Raw genomic sequence first — 18,469 nt, 5'->3', positions numbered from 1 at the left:
AGTGAGAGGATCCTGTACATGCTTTAAGAGAAATGTCAGTAAAAGAAACTCCTACAAAAGATAATTCCATCATGATCATGGGTTGGAAATCTAGCATAAAGTTGAGTAAAATTCTTTTGAGAGCCATCAAAAAGCAATCAGAAATTCAAGTGCCCCATTTTCTAAGGAAATACAACTGATCAGATAATAAAATAACAACAGCGACATCAACAAACATTTTATAGTACTTTTACTCTTAGTGAAAAAACATGAGAGAGAAACTAATATTATTTTTATCTGACTATTTTTCCAATGATTACACGAAAAGCTTTGTATGCCACAGGTTTAAGAGATACTGGCACAGTTAGAAGATCATTTCTGCTATGAAAAAAGACAAAAAAATATTTATGGGCAACAGTGACTTTTATTTTTCAGGAACTGAGTACATGGCTTACAACAGTGAAATTCATTAAGGGAAATTGCTGAACACTTGCATCTCCAGATCTAGTCAATGAGAACTGCAGGTGTTTAGGACCTCTCAGAATTTGGCCCAATAAGAGCATGAAAAAAAGACACCTAAGTTTCAGAGAAGGGTGTGAAACACGTGAAGGTTAATCCATCCGGGAGCTGAGCCAAACCAATATGTTAACATTTCCAATCTATAAGCTTTTCTTAATAAACTAATTAAACAAAATTTACAAAAAAAGGTCAAACTGCACATACTGGCTAGGAATTAATCTGAAAATATAGTGGGTCAAATTCATCTTTGGTGCAATGCCAGCGAATGTAATTAAAGTCTACAGAGCTACACCAGGGAGGAATTTAATGTGTTTAACAATTTGTAAGATACAGCTGTGCAGAGACAGTCTGTATTTCAGGGGGAGGTCTCTGCTGAACTTAGAACCAACTACTCAGATTTTCCAAGGAAATGTGTCACACACAATGAGATGAACTGTTCCACAGCACAATAGATAACCTTAGCAGCAATATATTCTCACTCAGCCTAAGCCACTGCCTGTTATCATAAGCTTTCCATATAGAACAAAATCGAATCACTAACATGTAACATTATAAAGTTACTTCTGAAAATACATATATAAGTCACTGAGTTTTGTTTGCTTGTTTTTTGTTGTGTTTTTGTGTTTGTAGGCTACCATCTATGCATCTGGAAATATTTACAGATAACCTGCCAGGGGGCTTCAGCAAATGTCTCTGAGAAAAAAAATTAAAATAACCATATGTTTACTATTCACATCTAGAGAGCTGCATGTATGTGTATAAAGTTATTACCCGCACAGACTTGTATTGTGAATACTTTATTCCTACTAGGAAATAGTGACCCACACAAGTGCTCCCATTGATTTCAATGCAATAAGTAATTGCTAGATAAGAAAGGAGCTCACCACCTGGCCCACAGGGTATGACAGAAAAAGAGTTCACTAAACCACCCACCAAGCACTCAGAAGAACTGTGAGCCCTATGCTCCTTCAGAAATGGGAAACCTTCCCTCCAGAGCATGCTCCCCAACCCTGACCCATAGAAGCCTTTTGGTGTGTGTGTATGCACATGTGTGCCAGAATTCCAACTTCACAGAGTGAGACTAGGTAGGAAACCAGCTGGGCTGCTACAGATTCTTTCATTGACAAACCCTTGATGAAAGCAGACCAAGTTTATACAACTTCAGGTTATGGTTGAGTTAACTTCTTCTGGTGCCTTAAAGGAGTCATCAACTATGGTGAGGACCCAGAGCTATGTTATGCTGTTTCCTCTTTACAATGTACAACCTCTCTTTCCAGAAGGGAATTTGTGGGACTAGCTGTGCTGAAGGATCCCCTGGAAAAATGAATTCCTATGGTTTTAGAGACAGACTGAAGTCCATCAGGCTCAGCAGTGCAGGAGTCAGAAGATCTCAGCAGCACTACAGTAGCTTGGGATGTTCACAAGGAAGCCCTGTGTGTATCTCCCATCATTTGTGTAGATATTATGGGAATATGTGACTTAAATGAGGGGAAATCCAAAAAATTGATGGCTATCCCATGGCCAGAATAAGAATATGCAGGAAATACTACATTTTACATTCATGGAGTTTCCTCTCCCCCTGCATGGATTATTCTCACATAGGAGAAAACGGGTTGCTGGGATAAAAGCAACTATTATTTTCCAATGATCAGCTGCATACTACTTCTTTTCATACGGGCCAAGAACAAAAACAAGTATTTGTATGTATGGCTAAATACTTAATTCTTCAACTAATGCAAATAGCATAAACTAAAATAAAAATCTGCTACGGGGGAAAAGATACAGCATCGTTCAGTTTCTTCTAGTTAAGCTCACTCTCTCAAAGTTCATGAACTTGGTTATCAAGCATTAGCCACTTGTAAAAATATTAGCTTCTGGTTTTCCTGGTTTTTTGTTTTTGCAAGAGGCTTATTTTCTGAGGACTCTGTCTCTCTTTTGATTCTAAAGCTCTTTAAACAAATATTAGAAAATGCATAATTTATCACAAAACAAAAAACTTTGTTTCAAAATTCAATTAGGTGCAAAGTGACAATGCTTTTGCCTATTGCACTATTCACAAAACACAGGCATTAAAATGTGAAGTGATGAGAACTTTAAGATCCTGGGGACGGGGACTATGATTTCTTATGTTAGTAAAGAGACTAGCACAATGCCCTTTGCTGATTGCTTAATAATATGTGTTACATCTTACATTGTCCATAAAATGAATATATTAAGTAGACCCTTTCTCAACATGATTATATACTGACAAAAAACAGTTAACTGGAGCACTTTTTAGTTTGGAATCTGCTATCTGCTACATGAAAGATTATATGTTAATCTATGAATCATCATGACAGCTGTGCTTCTCTGGGACAATGCAGATCACAAAGAGTAGGATGAAACATGGGAAAATTGGAACAAAGCATTCTCTGCCAAGGAGATCCAGCTGTGGTACTTCCGTCCAGAGAAGATCAGGCAAATCCAAATTCTGATCATCTTTATGAAATGCTTTAAAGCCTCCTTCTTTGTGAAAGCCTTTCCACCACAAGTAGCAACCCCAATTCAAAACCTATTTTATTTCCAAACCTCTCACAATTATTTCTCTCTCTGCACAAAAATGTACCCCAGAGTCCTGACCCCATAAATGAAGACTCTAGGCTGTGTCTAAACTACATCCCTTTCTCGAAAAAGGGATGTAAATTAGACACTTCAAAATTGCAAATGAAGCTAGGATTTAAAGTTCCTGCACTTCATTTGCTTAATGGCGGCCACGTTTTTTTTGAAAAGGGGCTTTTTGAAAAAAACAAACAAACAAACCACTGTTTAGACAGGGATTGTTCGAAAATAAAACCCTTTTTCGAAAGATCTTGTACTCCTGAAAAAATGAGTACAGGATCTTTCGAAAAAGGGTTTCTTTTCAAACGATCCCTGTCTGAACAACCATTTTTCTTTCAAAAAGCACTTTTTTGAAAAAAAAAATCTGTGGCCGCCATTATGCAAATGAAGCATGGGAAATTTAAACCCCATTTAAACTCAGTCACGTAAGGGGGACAGGCAGATGGTCCAGTAGCATATTTCCAAGTGTCTCCATTGTAAATATTTGACCACAGAGTGAGAAAAACTGTTTGCAATTTCAAAGTATCTAATTTACATCCCTTTTTCAAGAAAAGGGATGTAATCTAGACATACCCTATGAAGTCCACTAGAAACATGGCAACTGCTACTGATTTTACATAGAAGGTGCCCAACACAGGTAGCAGTTTCAAACTGTAAGATGGAGAGAAACACTCTAGCCTAAAACAAGCCAACAAGAGAGCCTCTTTATCAAGCAGAGGAACATCTGGTATTTTAAATAAGTCTTCCTAAAAGTCCACCCCTAAATATGTTGACATACTCTCACTGAAGTCAATGGGTTGCATGAAAATAAAAGAAGCATATGGCTCTGTCATTAAGTGACCTTTACAACATGAACATATTTCAGTCACATAAGGGGGACAGACAGATGGTCCAGTAGCATATTTCCAAGTGTCTCCATTGTAAATATTTGACCACAGAGTGAGAAAAACTGTTGTTTCTGGCCAACACTCATTTTTTCCCACTTTTATCATTTTTAAGATTATAGGTTAAGTGAATCTGGAGTGCTAGATAATGGTTCAAATGTGTCTGACTCCTCTCAGATTTGCAGAGGAATTAGTGAGATTGAAGGTAAGAGGAAAGAAGGAGCATCTCATAAGCTTTCTCCCATAAGGGTAGATCTAGACTGCAGCTGGGAGAGTACCTCTCAGCACGAGTACACAGACCGAGGCTAGCTTTACTGGAGCTAGTGTGCTAAAAGGAGCCATGTAGTTGGGGAACATTGGCTACACTGATTCCTTGAAGCCAAGGCAACAATCAGCTAGCTCCCTTCCACAAATACTAATAATTAGAAAAGGCTAAAACAAATCAGAGAACAATAATTCTGCTATAAACTATTAGACTTTGCAACATTTTTAAAAAAGCCAGTTGATAGAAGTTTTTGTTTTGTGGACAAGAATAGCTAATTTTATTACATTCATAAAATCTTTCAGAGTTACATGTAGGGATTCCCTTAATATTCTCAGCTGTAAAATTTAAAGCTAATGTAATTTAAAATTCTTTTAAATAAAACAATGATGACATTGTCTTAGAACAAACACATGATATATGGAGCCAAAATATATTTCATTCTTGCTGTTTACACTTCTCACATCAATAAAAGTCTTTTTATTATCATGATTTAGACTAATAGCCCTAAAAGTTTTTTAATTTCACCAATAAAATATTGTTTGAAATATCAGATTTAAAAGTTTATTTTGTTGTCTCTGAGGATGTTCACATTTTCTATTTAAATGATAAATTCTGTATGGAAAAAATGATTGTTAGTAAAGAAATGAACTCTAGGTAATAACCACAAATGTAACCAAGAACCACCTGGATGACATTTGGAAATAAATGCTTCAAAAAGGCACCAAACTCCTGATGTAAGGTGGGAAAAATACCCAAAGATTTTACACATCTAATGACTAAAGAAGAAGTGCCCACCTGCACAAGCTGGTTGGGGAAACAGTGGAGACTGGTGGTGAAAGAGGGACAGTTGCAGTAGCAAGGGAGGGAGACACTTACCAAATAGTAATAGACAATGTCTCCTCCTAGGAGTCTCTGGCCAGCTGGGGAAAGAGGTGCTCATGGCCAGCATCCTCCATTTCCCAGGACTAAAGCTAGCCTGGGAGCCATGGCTTTGTTCCTGTATAGGCTTTTTGTAGGTTAGTTTACTGCTTTACATCCTTTAACTTTACTCAGACTGAGTTTTGATACATTTATTTTACTGAGTAGTAGATATATGGATTGATTTCTGTGACACTGCTCATACACTTAGAGTTAAGCATGTGCATAATTACTTGGTTGAATCAAGTGCAAAGGGCTCAACACCTTTTGCAAGATTAAACCTTCAGATCTCCATGGTCAGTCATTCTTTGGCTTCTATGCTGAGACTGCAGAGAGAGTTATCTTTTAATCCCAGTAGTCATAATGGTAGGTTTTGTAATACATATCTAGGGGGAACTAGACTGAGACCACGTTACTCATTTCACATAGGCCATGGAACCCATATTGGGTCATTACCAGATTTTTCTGGATTGAACTGGTAACTGGAGCTCCAAGTCTGATTTCCAGTTGCTGCTGCTTCCTCCTCCCCTTCAAAGCTTTGTAAGTAGTGCCTCTCTCTGGTGTATCTAAGTGCCAATGATCTAAAGCCCATTCAGTCCTCCACTGAACATAGTTTTTATAGAAGTTTTTCCAAGTCTCATGAACAATTTACTTTATTTTAGATATTCTGCACAAACATTCCAGTTCAGCATTATAAAAACATATCTACACATATATTCATACAATTGTGATTTTTATACAAATCTCTTTGAAAACAATTCAAATTCAATGTAATATTAATGTTCTGGACGAATAGTTTGGGTTGAGAATTAAAAATGGAAAGAGGAATCAAGGCCTTGATCTTGCCAAAACACTGAGGCTGCGTCTAGACTGGCAAGATTTTGCACAAAAGCAGCCTCTTTTGCACAAATCTTGCCAGCTGTCTACACTGGCCGCTTGAATTTGCGCAATAGCACTGACTTTGTAATGAACAAAATCAGTGCTTCTTGCACAAATGCTTTCATGCTCCAGCTCGGGAAAAATCTCTCTTGAGCAAGAATACTTGAGCAAGAGGGCCAGGGTAGACAGGGAAGAACTGTTTTATGCAAAAAAGCCCTGATGGCTAAAATGGCGATCGGGGCTTTCTTGCGCAAAATCACGTCTAGACTGGCCATGGATGCTTTTGCGCAAAGGCACTTGCCAATCTAGATGCGCTTTTGTGGAAATACTTTTAACGGAAAAAAATTTCCGTTAAAAGTATTTCCGCAAAATCATGCCAGTCTAGACACAGCCTGAAAGTTTAGATAAACTTAAATAAAAAGGTCTGGTTTTATTCTGTTTAAAAATACATAAGACTGCTCATACCAAGGTGTGCTGGTCCTTTCAGTGTAAGTCTCACACTGCGGCTCCCATGAGGTATAGCAATCACAATTTCTTCCCCTAGGAAAATTAAGAAACTGTTTTAGAAATGATCTTGCACCAGGGAATTACCACATCAAGTAACTAGACTGAAAACTGTCAAATACGTCTCAGAAAATATTTAATGGGTCCCACAATGTTTCTATTAAAATAATGTTATTTTATTAAGTATAATACATAAAGTATTTGCTAAATGATGTAGTTATGATGACCTACATATGGATTTGTAAACCCTTCTTGCTATTGGTAAATTATTTTATATTAATAAAAACAATTAAAATGTCAGTAGTACATTAGGTGCATATTTATACTTTATTGTCCTTTTTTTTATTCTAATCATATGAAAGACTTAAGGGATTTGCTAAATGGAGTTTTACTCTTGCAAACCCGCTCCCCAGCCCTTCAGTTTCATTTTGCACCCACCTCATTTCCTAGAGCATAACATAACTTCAATAAATGGCAGGATTTACAGGAAATAAATCATCTACATAACACTATACAAATCAGTTAAGAACAAATTATAACAAGGTCTGCTTGTAACTTACAATATAAGATCATTACTTCCAGGAACAGTCCTAAGTTAAAATTATAAACTAAATCAGCATCAAACAGGACAATCCAAATGTAAAAAGCTTTTTCTTCCCTTAAATGTCCCTTAACAATAATCATACTTAACAAATACATCACTAATTTTATCTATAGATCTCAGAGTGCTTTACAAATGTGGGTATTACTGCCTTCATTTTATAGACTGACAACCTGTGACTTACCCAAGGTCTGATGGGTCTGATGATTCTGAATATGGGTCCTCTCTACTTCATCATGTGTCACACACTTAGAATCGGAGATACAATATTGAAAACTATCGGCATTCTACTGAGTTCTAAATTCCCATAGGTATTTTGGAGGGAAAGCATGATACCACAGAGACCTGACATACCCCAGACTCTGTCCTTTCCTATATTCATCATGATCCAACCCAAAAATCATAACGCCACAAACCTACTTCTTCACACATCAACCACACTGGCCAATATCTACACAGAGATGGTCTTTGTAGGCAGATACCACAACACTTTAAATCATCCTATAAATTGCCTACTGTAACGCCTAGGGCCATGTCTAGACTACGCTGAAGTTTCGAAAAAGGATATGCAAATTCCCATGGAATATCTTCTTCTGATCTCACTTTCAAAAGCAGAGCTTTCAAAAGTGAAAGTAGTTGGGATGGTTTTTTTGGCATTTTTTGAGGAAGAGCGGCTTTTCGAAAAAGGCAGGGGGTTTCTAGAAAAAACATGTGCTGACTACTTTCACTTTCAAAAGCTCTACTTTCAAAAATGAGATCGGAAGAAGATATGCAAATTCCTGCAGAATTTGCATATCCTCTTTCAAAACTTCAGCGTAGTCTAGACGTACCCTAGGTTCTATAATGTTGCCTTGAAGTAGGTTACTACAAGAAAAGTGCATGAAGAAATGTAGCAAGAGAGATGGAAGACAAGACTCATTGTACTTTCATTTAATTCGATAGGAATTTTGCCATTTGATAAAACATAAACAGACATATGCCTTCCGAAACTTAAAAATAATGTAGCCCTGGAGGCCAACAGAATCACCTGGCTTCTGGGCAAGGTGGGGTGGGAGGCAGGTCTGCACTTCTGGAAGAGGTAGGACTTGGGGCAGCTAGCCCTCAGCACTACCCAGAGGTTGGCGTGCTCACCCCCTAGGGCTCTGGTGGGGATTTAAAGTGCTAGCAGCCATGGACCCTTCTGAATCGCTGAGCTCTGGGGCAGTTACCCCCTTTCCTCTCCCTGTTGACAGGTCTGAATGTAGCTGAAGCAATGGTGAAAATCTGATAAAGCTTTCTAGCCTACTGTCTTCCCATTGAGAGCCCCCAAAATACACAGTTTTTTCCCTCAGTGCAAAAAAAAAAAAAAAAAAAAATTGCAGGAAAGTAATCACAAACCAGGAACATAATGTTGTATAAACACACCTTACATTTCTCCTAGTAAATCACTGTTGTATTTCCAAATGATAAACAATTAGGATTGATAGAAACCTCTGGGGATCATCTTGTCCAATCCCCTGCTCAAAACAGCACCAACTCCAACTAAATCATCCCAGCCAGGGCTTTGTCAAGCTTAACCTTAAAAACCTCTAAGAATGGAGAGTCCACTACCTCCCTAGGTAACCCAGTCCAGTGCTTCACTGTCCTCCTAGTGCAATAGTTTTTCCTAATATTCAACCTAGACTTCCCCCACTGCAACTTTAGGCCTTTGTGCCTTGTTCTGTCAACTGCCATCATTGAGAACAGCTTCCATTCTCTTTGGAGTCCCCTTTCAGGTAGTTGAAGGTTGCTATGAAATCCCCTGTTCCAGTATCTCCTCAGAAGTCATGTACCTCAGTCCTCCAATCATTTTTGTTGACCTCCACTGGACTCTTTCCAGTTTGTCAACATCCTTTTTTGTAATGGGGGCCCAAACTGGACACAATACTCCAGATGTCACTTCACCAGTGCCAGACAGAAGCAGATAATCACTTCCCTCAACCTGCGGGCAATGCTCCTACAAAAGCAGCCCTGTTACGGGGTCCACAGGCTCACCCCGCCCCGGGCACCCCAATGCCCCGGTTGCTGTCCCAGATGCTCCCGGTCTTCATAAAACTGCGCCCGGTCAACCCTCCCTTCGGTCGCCCAGACGATCCCTCGAGCGAGAAGGTGAGGGGGGTCCGGGCCCTCCCTCTCTCCAGACCCCAGCCCAGGGCCCTAAGGCGGGGGAGACGATCCTCTCTCCCCCAACCTGGCTGATGGGGCACAGAGCCTCAACACATCAGCCCGCGGGCTCCAGTAGACACCCGCTCTCGGCTGCTTCCTCACGCCCTCGCTCAACCGCTCACCATCCGGCCGGCTTGTTCCGCTGCCTCCTCGTGCCTCTCAGTCCCTTCATCTGACGTCCTCCTCCTCGCCTCCCCTTTCTTCTTCTGACTCTGCTGGTTTTATACCTGGGGAGGGTCCTCCTTGCCGCCGGCATCAGTGGGGAATAGGGCTGACTGGGGGCGTCTGTGGGGCCACCCGCCCTGAGGCTGGTGGGGTGGCGTTCCTCCCCCGTTGCCCCTGCTGATCCCGGCGTGGGGGGTCCTTCCCCCGCGGTGCTCGGGACCGCATTCGTGAAGCCGCCTACCGAGCGGCGCATCATGGTTGCCCCGCCAACCACATCCTCAGCGGCGGCGGGAAAAGCCGCGGTGCTTCTTTCTGCCCCGCTGGGGGGGGGCACCCTCAGTGCGGGGTTGCCTCACCCTGTCACCTCCCACGTTGCTTCGGGCCGCGCCGGCTAAGCCGACTGCCGAGCGGCGCGTCCCGGCTCCCCCGCCGACCGCGTCCTCGGCAGCGGCGAGAAAAGCCGTGCCGCTTCTACCTGCCTCGCTGGGGGGGGGCACCTTTAGTGCGGGGTTGCCTCACCCCATCACAAGCCCAATATGCTTTCTTGGCAACAAGGGCGAAGTGTTTACTCATGTACAACTTCTCATCCACTGTAATCCCCAGCAGGGCCATAACAAGGGTGGGGCAAGGAGGACGCTCACCCCAGGTGCATCATAATCAGGGGCTCAAAGATACAATAAGTAAAAATAATAAGCTGCAAAAGTAAAGAGCATGATGCATGCTAACCTAAGGAGAAGGGGCGTGCAATTAATATTTTTTCCCGTGAACAAAAATACCTGATCCACAGGTCCTTTTCTGCAGAACTGCTGCTTCATCAGTCAGTCACCAAACTGTAGTAGTGCATAAGATTCTTCTATCCTAATTGCAGGACTCTGCGCTTGTCCTTGTTGAACTTTATAAGACTTCTTTTGCCCTAATCCTCCAATTCATCTAGGTCACTCTGGACCATATCTCAACTTTCCAGCATGTCTACCTCTCTTCCCAGCTTAGTGTCATCTGCCAGCTTGGTGAAGGTTCAATCCTTCCCATCATCTGGATCATAAATGAAAATATTGGACAAAACTGGCTCCAGGACCAACCGCTGGGGCACTCTGCTTGGTACTGGCTGCCACCTAGACATTGAACCATTGATCTCTACCCACTGAGACTGATGTTCTAGTCAGCTTTCTATCCACCTTCTTGTCCACTCATCCAATACTTCTTCAAGCTGCTGCAAAGAATACGGTGAGTGACAATATCCAAAGATTTGCTAAAGTCAAGGTATATCAAGTCTACCTCCTTTCCCATATCCACAGAGCCAGTTATCTCATCGTAGAAGGCAATTAGGTTGTTTACGCATTATTTGCCTTTGATGAACCCATGCTGATCATTCTTAATCACCTTCCTCTCCTTCAAATGTTTCAAAATGGATTCCTTGAGGAGCGACTCCATGATTTTTCCAGGGACTCAGATGAGGCTAACAAGTCTATAGTTCCCTGGATTTTCTTTCTTCCCTTTTTTAAAGACAGGCACTATATTTGCCTTCTTGCAGTTATCTGGGACCTTCCCTGATTGCTACAAGTATTCAGAGATAATGACTAATGGCTCTGCAAACACATCAGTCATATCTTTCAGCATACTCAGATGCGTTACATCTGGCCCCATGGACTTATACATGTCCAGGTTTTCTAAAACAAAATACAGGATTAAGTGCAACATAGTCCTGTATTTTGTTTCAGCTACACCAGACTAACACGGCTACATTTCTATCACTATTCTACATGCCAGGTTTTCTAAATAATCCTTAATTGTTTTTTCACCAAGGGTTGCTCACCTCCTCCTAATACTATGCTACCCAGCACAGCAGTCTGGAAGAAAGCCTGGTCTGTGAGGACGGAGGCAAAAAAAGATTGAGTACTTCACATTTTTCCACATCATTTATTACTAGATTGTTCTCTATTTCAGTAAAGATCCCACACATTCCCTGACCACCTTCTTGTTGCTAACATACCTGTAGATACCCTTTTTGTTATCCTTTACATCTCTTCCTAGCTTCAACTTTGGCCTGATTACACCCCTGCATGTTTTAGCAGTATTTTTATACTCCCCCCAGTCATTTGTCAAGTTTCCACTTCTTGTGAGCTTCCTTTTTGTGTTTAAGCTCACCAAAGATTTCTGTGTTGAGCCAAGCTGGTTGCCTGCCACATTTTCTATTCTTTCTGCACAGCGGGATGGTATGTGCCTGTGTGTTCAATAAGGTTTTTCTAAAATACAGCCAGCTCTCCTGGACTGCTTTCCAATTCATATTAGTCTTCTAGGGGATCCTGCCCATCAATTCCTTGAGGGAGTCAGTCTGCTTTTCTCAAGTTCAGAGTCTGCAATCTGCTGCTCTCCTTTCTTCCTTTTGACAGAATCTTGAACTCAACCAGCTCAGGATCATTGCTGCCCAGATTGCCATCTACTTCTATTTCTCCTACCAATTCTTCCCTGTTTGTGAGCAGCAGATCAAGAGGAACATAACACCTAGTTGGCTCCTCCCGCACTTGCACTAGAACATCGTCCCTAACACTCAAAAAACTTCCTAAATTATCTGTGCACTGCTCTCCCAGCAGATGTCAGGGTGATTGAAGTGACTGAGAACCAGGACCTGTGATCTGGAAACTTCTGGTAGTACTCCAGACAAAGCCTCATCTACTTCATCCTCCTGATTTGGTGGTTCATAACTGATGCCCACTATGACACCTATTATTGCTCTTGACTCTAATCTTAGCTCAAAGGCCCTCAACAGGCTTTTCTCCAGTTTCATACTGGAGCTCTGAGCAATCATCCTGCTCTCTTACATACACTGCAACTCCTCCATCTTTTTTCCCCCACCTGTCTTTTCTAAACAATTTATACTCATCCCTAACAGTGCTCTAGTCGTGAGTTACCCCACCAAGTCTCTGTTATATACACATCATTATTCCTTGACAACTGTGCCAGGACTACCAATTCTTCCTGTTTCCCAGGCTTCTTGAATTCATGCACAGGTACCCAAGATAATTAGCTGACTGCTGTACTTTCTTAGTATGAATCATGAGACCTTGTAGCCAGACAGGAACCCCCCCCCCCCCGTAACATCCATTTTTGCTTGCCTGGAGCACACAGGGCACACAGAGCAGTAAAAGCCTTGAACAGAAGGCCCAGATATGCAGGCTGCTATGACCCTGGATGGCTGTAAACAGAGATACAATTGCTAGGTTAGCAATTGTTGACCTAGAGGTTGCCGAGGAGTGCCCTTGACTGAAACCCATATTGATACGAACACACACTGTCCGGGAGGAGGACTCTCCCGCCCAGTAAAAAAATGTCCAGTACTCACAATTTAGTTCTCTCTCTTGCGAGTGTAAATTAAGTTGAAACTCCCTTGTAAGAACTGGCATCACAAAGACAGATCAACACAATTTGGCATCTTAGATAAGAAAGAGGACACGGGCCCCTACGGGCATAAAGATGGGTCCAGCAGCACATTTACTTTGAGTGTCAATCTACCATCTATCTGCTGGTTGGGGTAGGTGATTGGCCTCCCGAGGTTCCACGGGGACGCCCACCTCGTATTCATCTTTCTTAGGAATTGAGGGACCGGCCCTGGCTTGACCCGCTGGAGTCGAAAGGCACAGAAGGGGATACAAATTGTACCTGAGTGTGGTCCTTTGTCTTAAGTGTACACATAAACTTAGAGCTCTTTAAAGATTAAGCTGTCACTTGGAGTAATGGTAGTTCGGAATAGGAAGGCTAGTCTGAACTACCTAGTCCATGCCGTGTGTAGCCGCGCAGCACGGAGTCCGCACTAGCGGACATTTAAAAATGGCGTCGCCCGGCTATATGCAAATGAAGCCCGGGAAATTCAAATCCCGGGCTTCATTTGCAACTCCGGTTGCCTACATTACCACCCTAGTTCGAACTAGGGTGGTAGTGTAGACATACCCACGTATAGGGAGAGCTTGGGCATTTGAATCATGTCGCTTCCAGGGGACAGATCCATAGGGGCATCTCTCAGCCTTCCCTTGGCTGCCCACTGCGAAGGAATCCTGTAGCCTAGCAGTTAAAATCTGAGATGTAAGAAGCTCTTCCTATAAACCTTGGGGTGTCCTCCGCGGAGGGACCCCGGTCCTAGCGGTAAAGACATGGACGTTAAACTTCTCGGGCCGCCCTTCAGCCTCCTAGGCTGACCGCTGCGACAGGGCCTTGCCTCCCAGCAGTTGAAGACTTGGGTGTAACACAGACACACACACACTGCCCTGACCATCAGCTGACAGACCTCCCCTGTTGCACCTTGTGTTTCCTTCTAGTATTTCCACTTCCTCACTTATCTCAGGGCTTAGGTCACCATCCCCCAGAGAACCTAGTTTAAATCTCTCCTCACTAGGTTAGCAACCCTGCCTGCAAGGATGCTCTTTCCTCTTTCTGTTGGATAGAGCCCGTCTCTTCATAGGAATCCTTGTGCCCAGAACAATAGCCCATAAAGAATCCAACACTCTCTCTCTCTCTCTGACACCTCCTGTGCACCCATACATTAACCGCCACAATTTGATGGCCCCTACCTGGGCCTTTTCCTTCAACAGGGAGGATGGATGAAAACAAGTCTTACACTTCAAACTCCTTTATCCTTCTTCCCAGAGCCACATGACCTGCAGTGACCCACTTCAAAGTCATTCATTGGTGCCCACGTGAAGAAGCAGAAAGGGATAATGGTCCAATAATGGCTTAATCAGTCTGGCAGGCACACTGTCACATCCTGTATTCCAGTAAATGGGATCGCCTTCTGTTCCCTTTCTTCAGATAACTCTTGTAAACCATTCTCCGTCATAGTCCCGTGTAGAGAGCCTGAAAACAGTTTCTTACCACTGTCTGCACTGGAGGTACATGTGTTCTACTCTCTTTTCTTATGGAGGTCACATGCTGCCAATTTTCTTTCCTGTTTTGCACTGTCCTCTCTGATTCTTCAGCACGCTGTTCCTGCAGTACCAAACACTTACTTCCACCCAGAAAGTCTTTATTTTATCTGATGCAATGCAGGGCAGATACTTGGGTCTCTCATCCTTTAACCTTCCTTTCCAATATGGAGACCAGCTTGCACTTCATACAGACAAAGATGATTCGGTCCTCTGGGAAACAAGACAAACATGGCACATCCTTTGTAGGTCACAACAGCTGATCGCTCACTATCCATATACTTTCTAAGATCCTCTTCAGATGTTGTATTTACTGCTTACAGAAGCCTGAAAAGGCAAAAATTACTGCAGGAACTCTCCTAGGTGACCTCCCAGGCAAACTCCCTCAGTTTCACTGTCATCTGTTCACCACTTACTCATGTCACAACTGACTGCTTTTTTATAAGGCTGCTGGCTTGAAGCGGTATGCCCAATTCAAAGCCTTCCCTCCAATCAACCACTCAAACCCCCCTGGAACAAAGCAATCCCAATTCACACTTTTTAAAAACACACACACAAGGACAAACAGTCCATGCAACTAGCTACAGTCAAACAAATGCCCATAGGAACAGAGAAGCCACATATTCAATCATTTGATTCAGTAGTCAAGTCTACGCTTATGCTATGTGTTAATTTTATTTGGTGGGTTTCACTGTAATGGGTTATCAATATTTTCTTTAGCCCATGAACTAAAGTTCAGTGATACATTGCTTCAGAAATGCTCCTATGGTAGTTTGAGAATACGATTTTTAACTAAAAATAGTTGATTTTTTCTATGTTAAACCAGGCCTTTTAACTATAGGTGCTAAATTATCAGCTTCTGGTTCACTACTCCTGAGCATAAGTATGAAATACTGCCAAATGTTCGGGATACATCAAGCAAATACTGCAATTATTTTCTTCTGAAATAATCACCTTCTTACATTACAGTTTTTATACTTCCAATCTCTATGAAGGTTATTTAAATATAACAAATTAAATTTATTCTGGACATAATGTAATATGATCCTTATTAATTTCATATATGAGTATTTCATCAGAGTGCAAAACTATAATTCAGCAAAAAAAAGTCCTGGAAAACACATTAACTACTCAGTCACATAATATCTCTTTGTTTCTTGGTTTTTCATCAGCTGAACTGCAATTAATAGCCAACAGATAATGAATGACTATATCTTTAAGTGCAATGAAATAACTACCAAATTCATGACTAGGCACTAAGATAATATAAATAATAAAGAATAAGTAACCTCCAGCACTGAAGACAAGATAGATTTCCAGGGGCCTGCCTGACCTTACTTAATCAATGACTATACCTCTCCTTTTAAGCCACAGTCCCTAGTCAGGGCACACAGCCTTTAACAGGGGTTTGATCTTGGAAAGCACTGAGCACACCAAGTCTGGTTTCAGTGGGGCTTTGGGCCCAAGCTGTGAAGCGTCTCAAAATGGCAAATGCATACAGTTTTGTAGTAGGAGTGACTGTAACTCTGGTCTTTTCAGAGGGACAATGGATGATCACAGGATGACAGTGATCACAGGATGACAGTGCTGACAGTGATTGTTAAGGGGGAACAAGCCAGTGTACCCGTGACTGGTCAGCTGACCCCAACTGGGGCTCAAAAGTGGGTCTAGGGGTCTGAGAAAGTAGGATACCTGATTAGTCAGAGACCTAGCAAATGTGAGCGAACAAGGAAGGGGGAGGTAACAGGTGCGCGAGACAGAAGGAGGAGAGAGGCAGAAGGGAAGATCTGCCAGGAGGACTGCAGGTGACTGAGTTTGGAAACAGAATTGTAACTGAGCTGACAGTGAGGAGCTTGAAGGAAGCTAGTTAGCTGGTAACTAAAGCTGGGCCTCCTGATGAGCAGGAGATTGGACAGTGAATCCAAGGTAAAAGACTAGATCCATCTTGGTCAGAAGAAGCCAACTCTGGAAGCAAGGGGGTTGTTGCAGGAGGACGGATCCCATGACCAGAGTTATGACTCCCAGGCAGGGAGGTCTGGGGAAATGGAAGAATGCAGAATGAAGAGGCCTAAAGCCTTGAGTTAAAGGCAGCAGGAAGTTGAGTGGCCAGTTTTAGTCAGGGAGGCCTGGAGAATGGGACTGAGGAAACTGAAAAGAAGTGTTGCTATTGATTCTGGGGCAGGTACCTTCCTGGTGATGTCTTTGGAGAGAGAACAGGAAAAAGATTTCTTTACGGTGGCTACTGGAAATTGGTTTTACTACCAGCCAACCAGGTTGGTTTTGAAAGAGTATTGCATTGGTGCATGTGAATAAATTATGCCCAGAGGTGGGCTTTGTATCAAACACAAAGACATAATGTTCCTTTGCAAAGACAGTGGAAACAGACAGGCAGAATTGTCATGCTGCGGCCTCCTGGAAAAGGGTGTTCAAGTTCTGCAAGTTCTTCCCCTATCTCAATCGGAGCAGTCCTACAAAGTTTCCATTTTGCATTCCCTCAGCAGAGCCTCTGACATATTTCACACTCGCTGCCATGTTCCCTGGTGTGGTGCAGCATTTTGGTCGGGGTGCTAAGTTTGCTGTCATGCTATTTGGAAAGGCTGGCACCACAGCAGGAGTTTGCTTGCCTCATGGCAGACAAAGTGGGCATGTCCAACAATGCGTCTGGATCAACCTGGCCACCACTATTGCTCAGAACAATACTTCCAGCTGCCAAAGAAAAAATGGAGGAGTTTGACAATGGAACACTCTGAGAGGCTGAGATCGCATTCAGAAACACAGGCAAGATCGCTCTTACCGGTAAGAGGCAAATTTCAGGTCGCGTAATAAGGACAATCAGTGTTTCTGTGGTGACTGAAGGGAAAGAACATGATGCTGATCCTCTGCTGCTTCTCTGCTGGCCCTCAGCTACACATGGATATCATTGGACCATACATAGTGCTTGTTTGCACAAATGGGACTGTTTTTCCTGGCACTGGGAGCCTGCCTACACCAGCGGTTACCCTGTATCCAGACAACAATGAATTAACCAGAGAAGGCCCACAGAAAATGGGACTTCGTAATTTGCTTCCTATTTCATATTAAGATCATGGATAATAATGCTGGCAAGGTATAGCAGCGTGGATTTATGGATTGTAAGCTCTCTGAGAACAGGAACATTTTTGTGTGTGTGTTGTGGGTTTATACAACACTTAGCACCTGATCCACGACTAGGGCTTTTCACTACAGTAATATTATTAATAACAGAGGGAATAAGCAGAGAAGGAAAGAGGATGGCACAGAGCTAGCACAGCTAGCTCCACCTTATCTGAGGACTCTCCAAACTATGGGAATCCTTAGATACCGCTGCCTTTAGGGAAAAAGTGGGGAACCTTTTTTGAGTCACGGTCGATGACCCACAGAAAAATCAGTCTGGACCGCTGTGTGAGAAGGAAAAAAGAAAAAACAAACCCTCATAGATGAGTCCCCCCTGACTGGGAAGGAGAAAGACACTCCTTACAGTCCCTTTGCACACCAGAGCCTGGGCGGGGACATAGGGGGGGGCACTAGGCTAGTTGATTTTGTGTACTCCAGCCCCACAGTGGGACAGCAGAGGGGCTGGAGCACCAATGCAGACTCCCCGATGTTGGGAGGGGGTCTACAAGCCTCAGGGGCTGGATCCAGGCTAGGGATATAAGTTCCTAGTCAACTATCCAATAAGCATATGCTTATCGGGTAGTCGAGTAGTGACTCGACTAGTCACTTCTCCCCTGCTGCCTCTATCAGAGAGAGGCAGCAAGAGGTGGGGAGCAGGAGCTGGTGCTGGGGGGAGGGGGGGAACCGGCTTAAAAGCCAGCTCCCCCCAGCACAATCTCTGAGGGGTGGTGTAGGGGAGGCAGAGGCACATTGAGGAAGTGGTGCGAGAGGGGACTGAAGTAGTCCCCGATCATGCCGATCCCAATTGCTGTGCCTCTTCCATTGAAATGTACATGAACCATTCATGGTTCTTGTACATTTCAAAGGAAGAGGTGCAATGGGGAACTAGCACAAGTGGGGACTGCTTCAGTCCTGCTGCACCTCTCCC

General features: G+C 42.9%; 1 protein-coding gene across 6 annotated transcripts in view; it reads right to left on the bottom strand.

Annotated features, from left to right (window-relative positions):
- ADAMTSL3 (ADAMTS like 3) overlaps positions 1-18,469 on the bottom strand; it is a 395,806-nt gene that overhangs the window by 119,534 nt on the left and 257,803 nt on the right. For all 6 annotated transcript variants that reach the window (XR_012895741.2, XM_006139251.5, XM_075897127.2 and 3 more), the window contains exon 8: positions 6,508-6,582. Coding sequence is in view for 5 of the 6 variants with exons in the window: in XM_006139251.5 (XP_006139313.3) it covers positions 6,508-6,582 (75 nt within the window). In the remaining variant the exon portion in view is untranslated. The remainder of the gene's footprint in view (positions 1-6,507; positions 6,583-18,469) is intronic.

The sequence above is a fragment of the Pelodiscus sinensis genome, chromosome 14, assembly GCF_052426305.1.
Source record: "Pelodiscus sinensis isolate ZL-2025 chromosome 14, ASM5242630v1, whole genome shotgun sequence".
NCBI lineage: Eukaryota > Metazoa > Chordata > Testudines > Trionychidae > Pelodiscus > Pelodiscus sinensis.
This window is presented reverse-complemented; position numbering and strand designations above follow the sequence as displayed.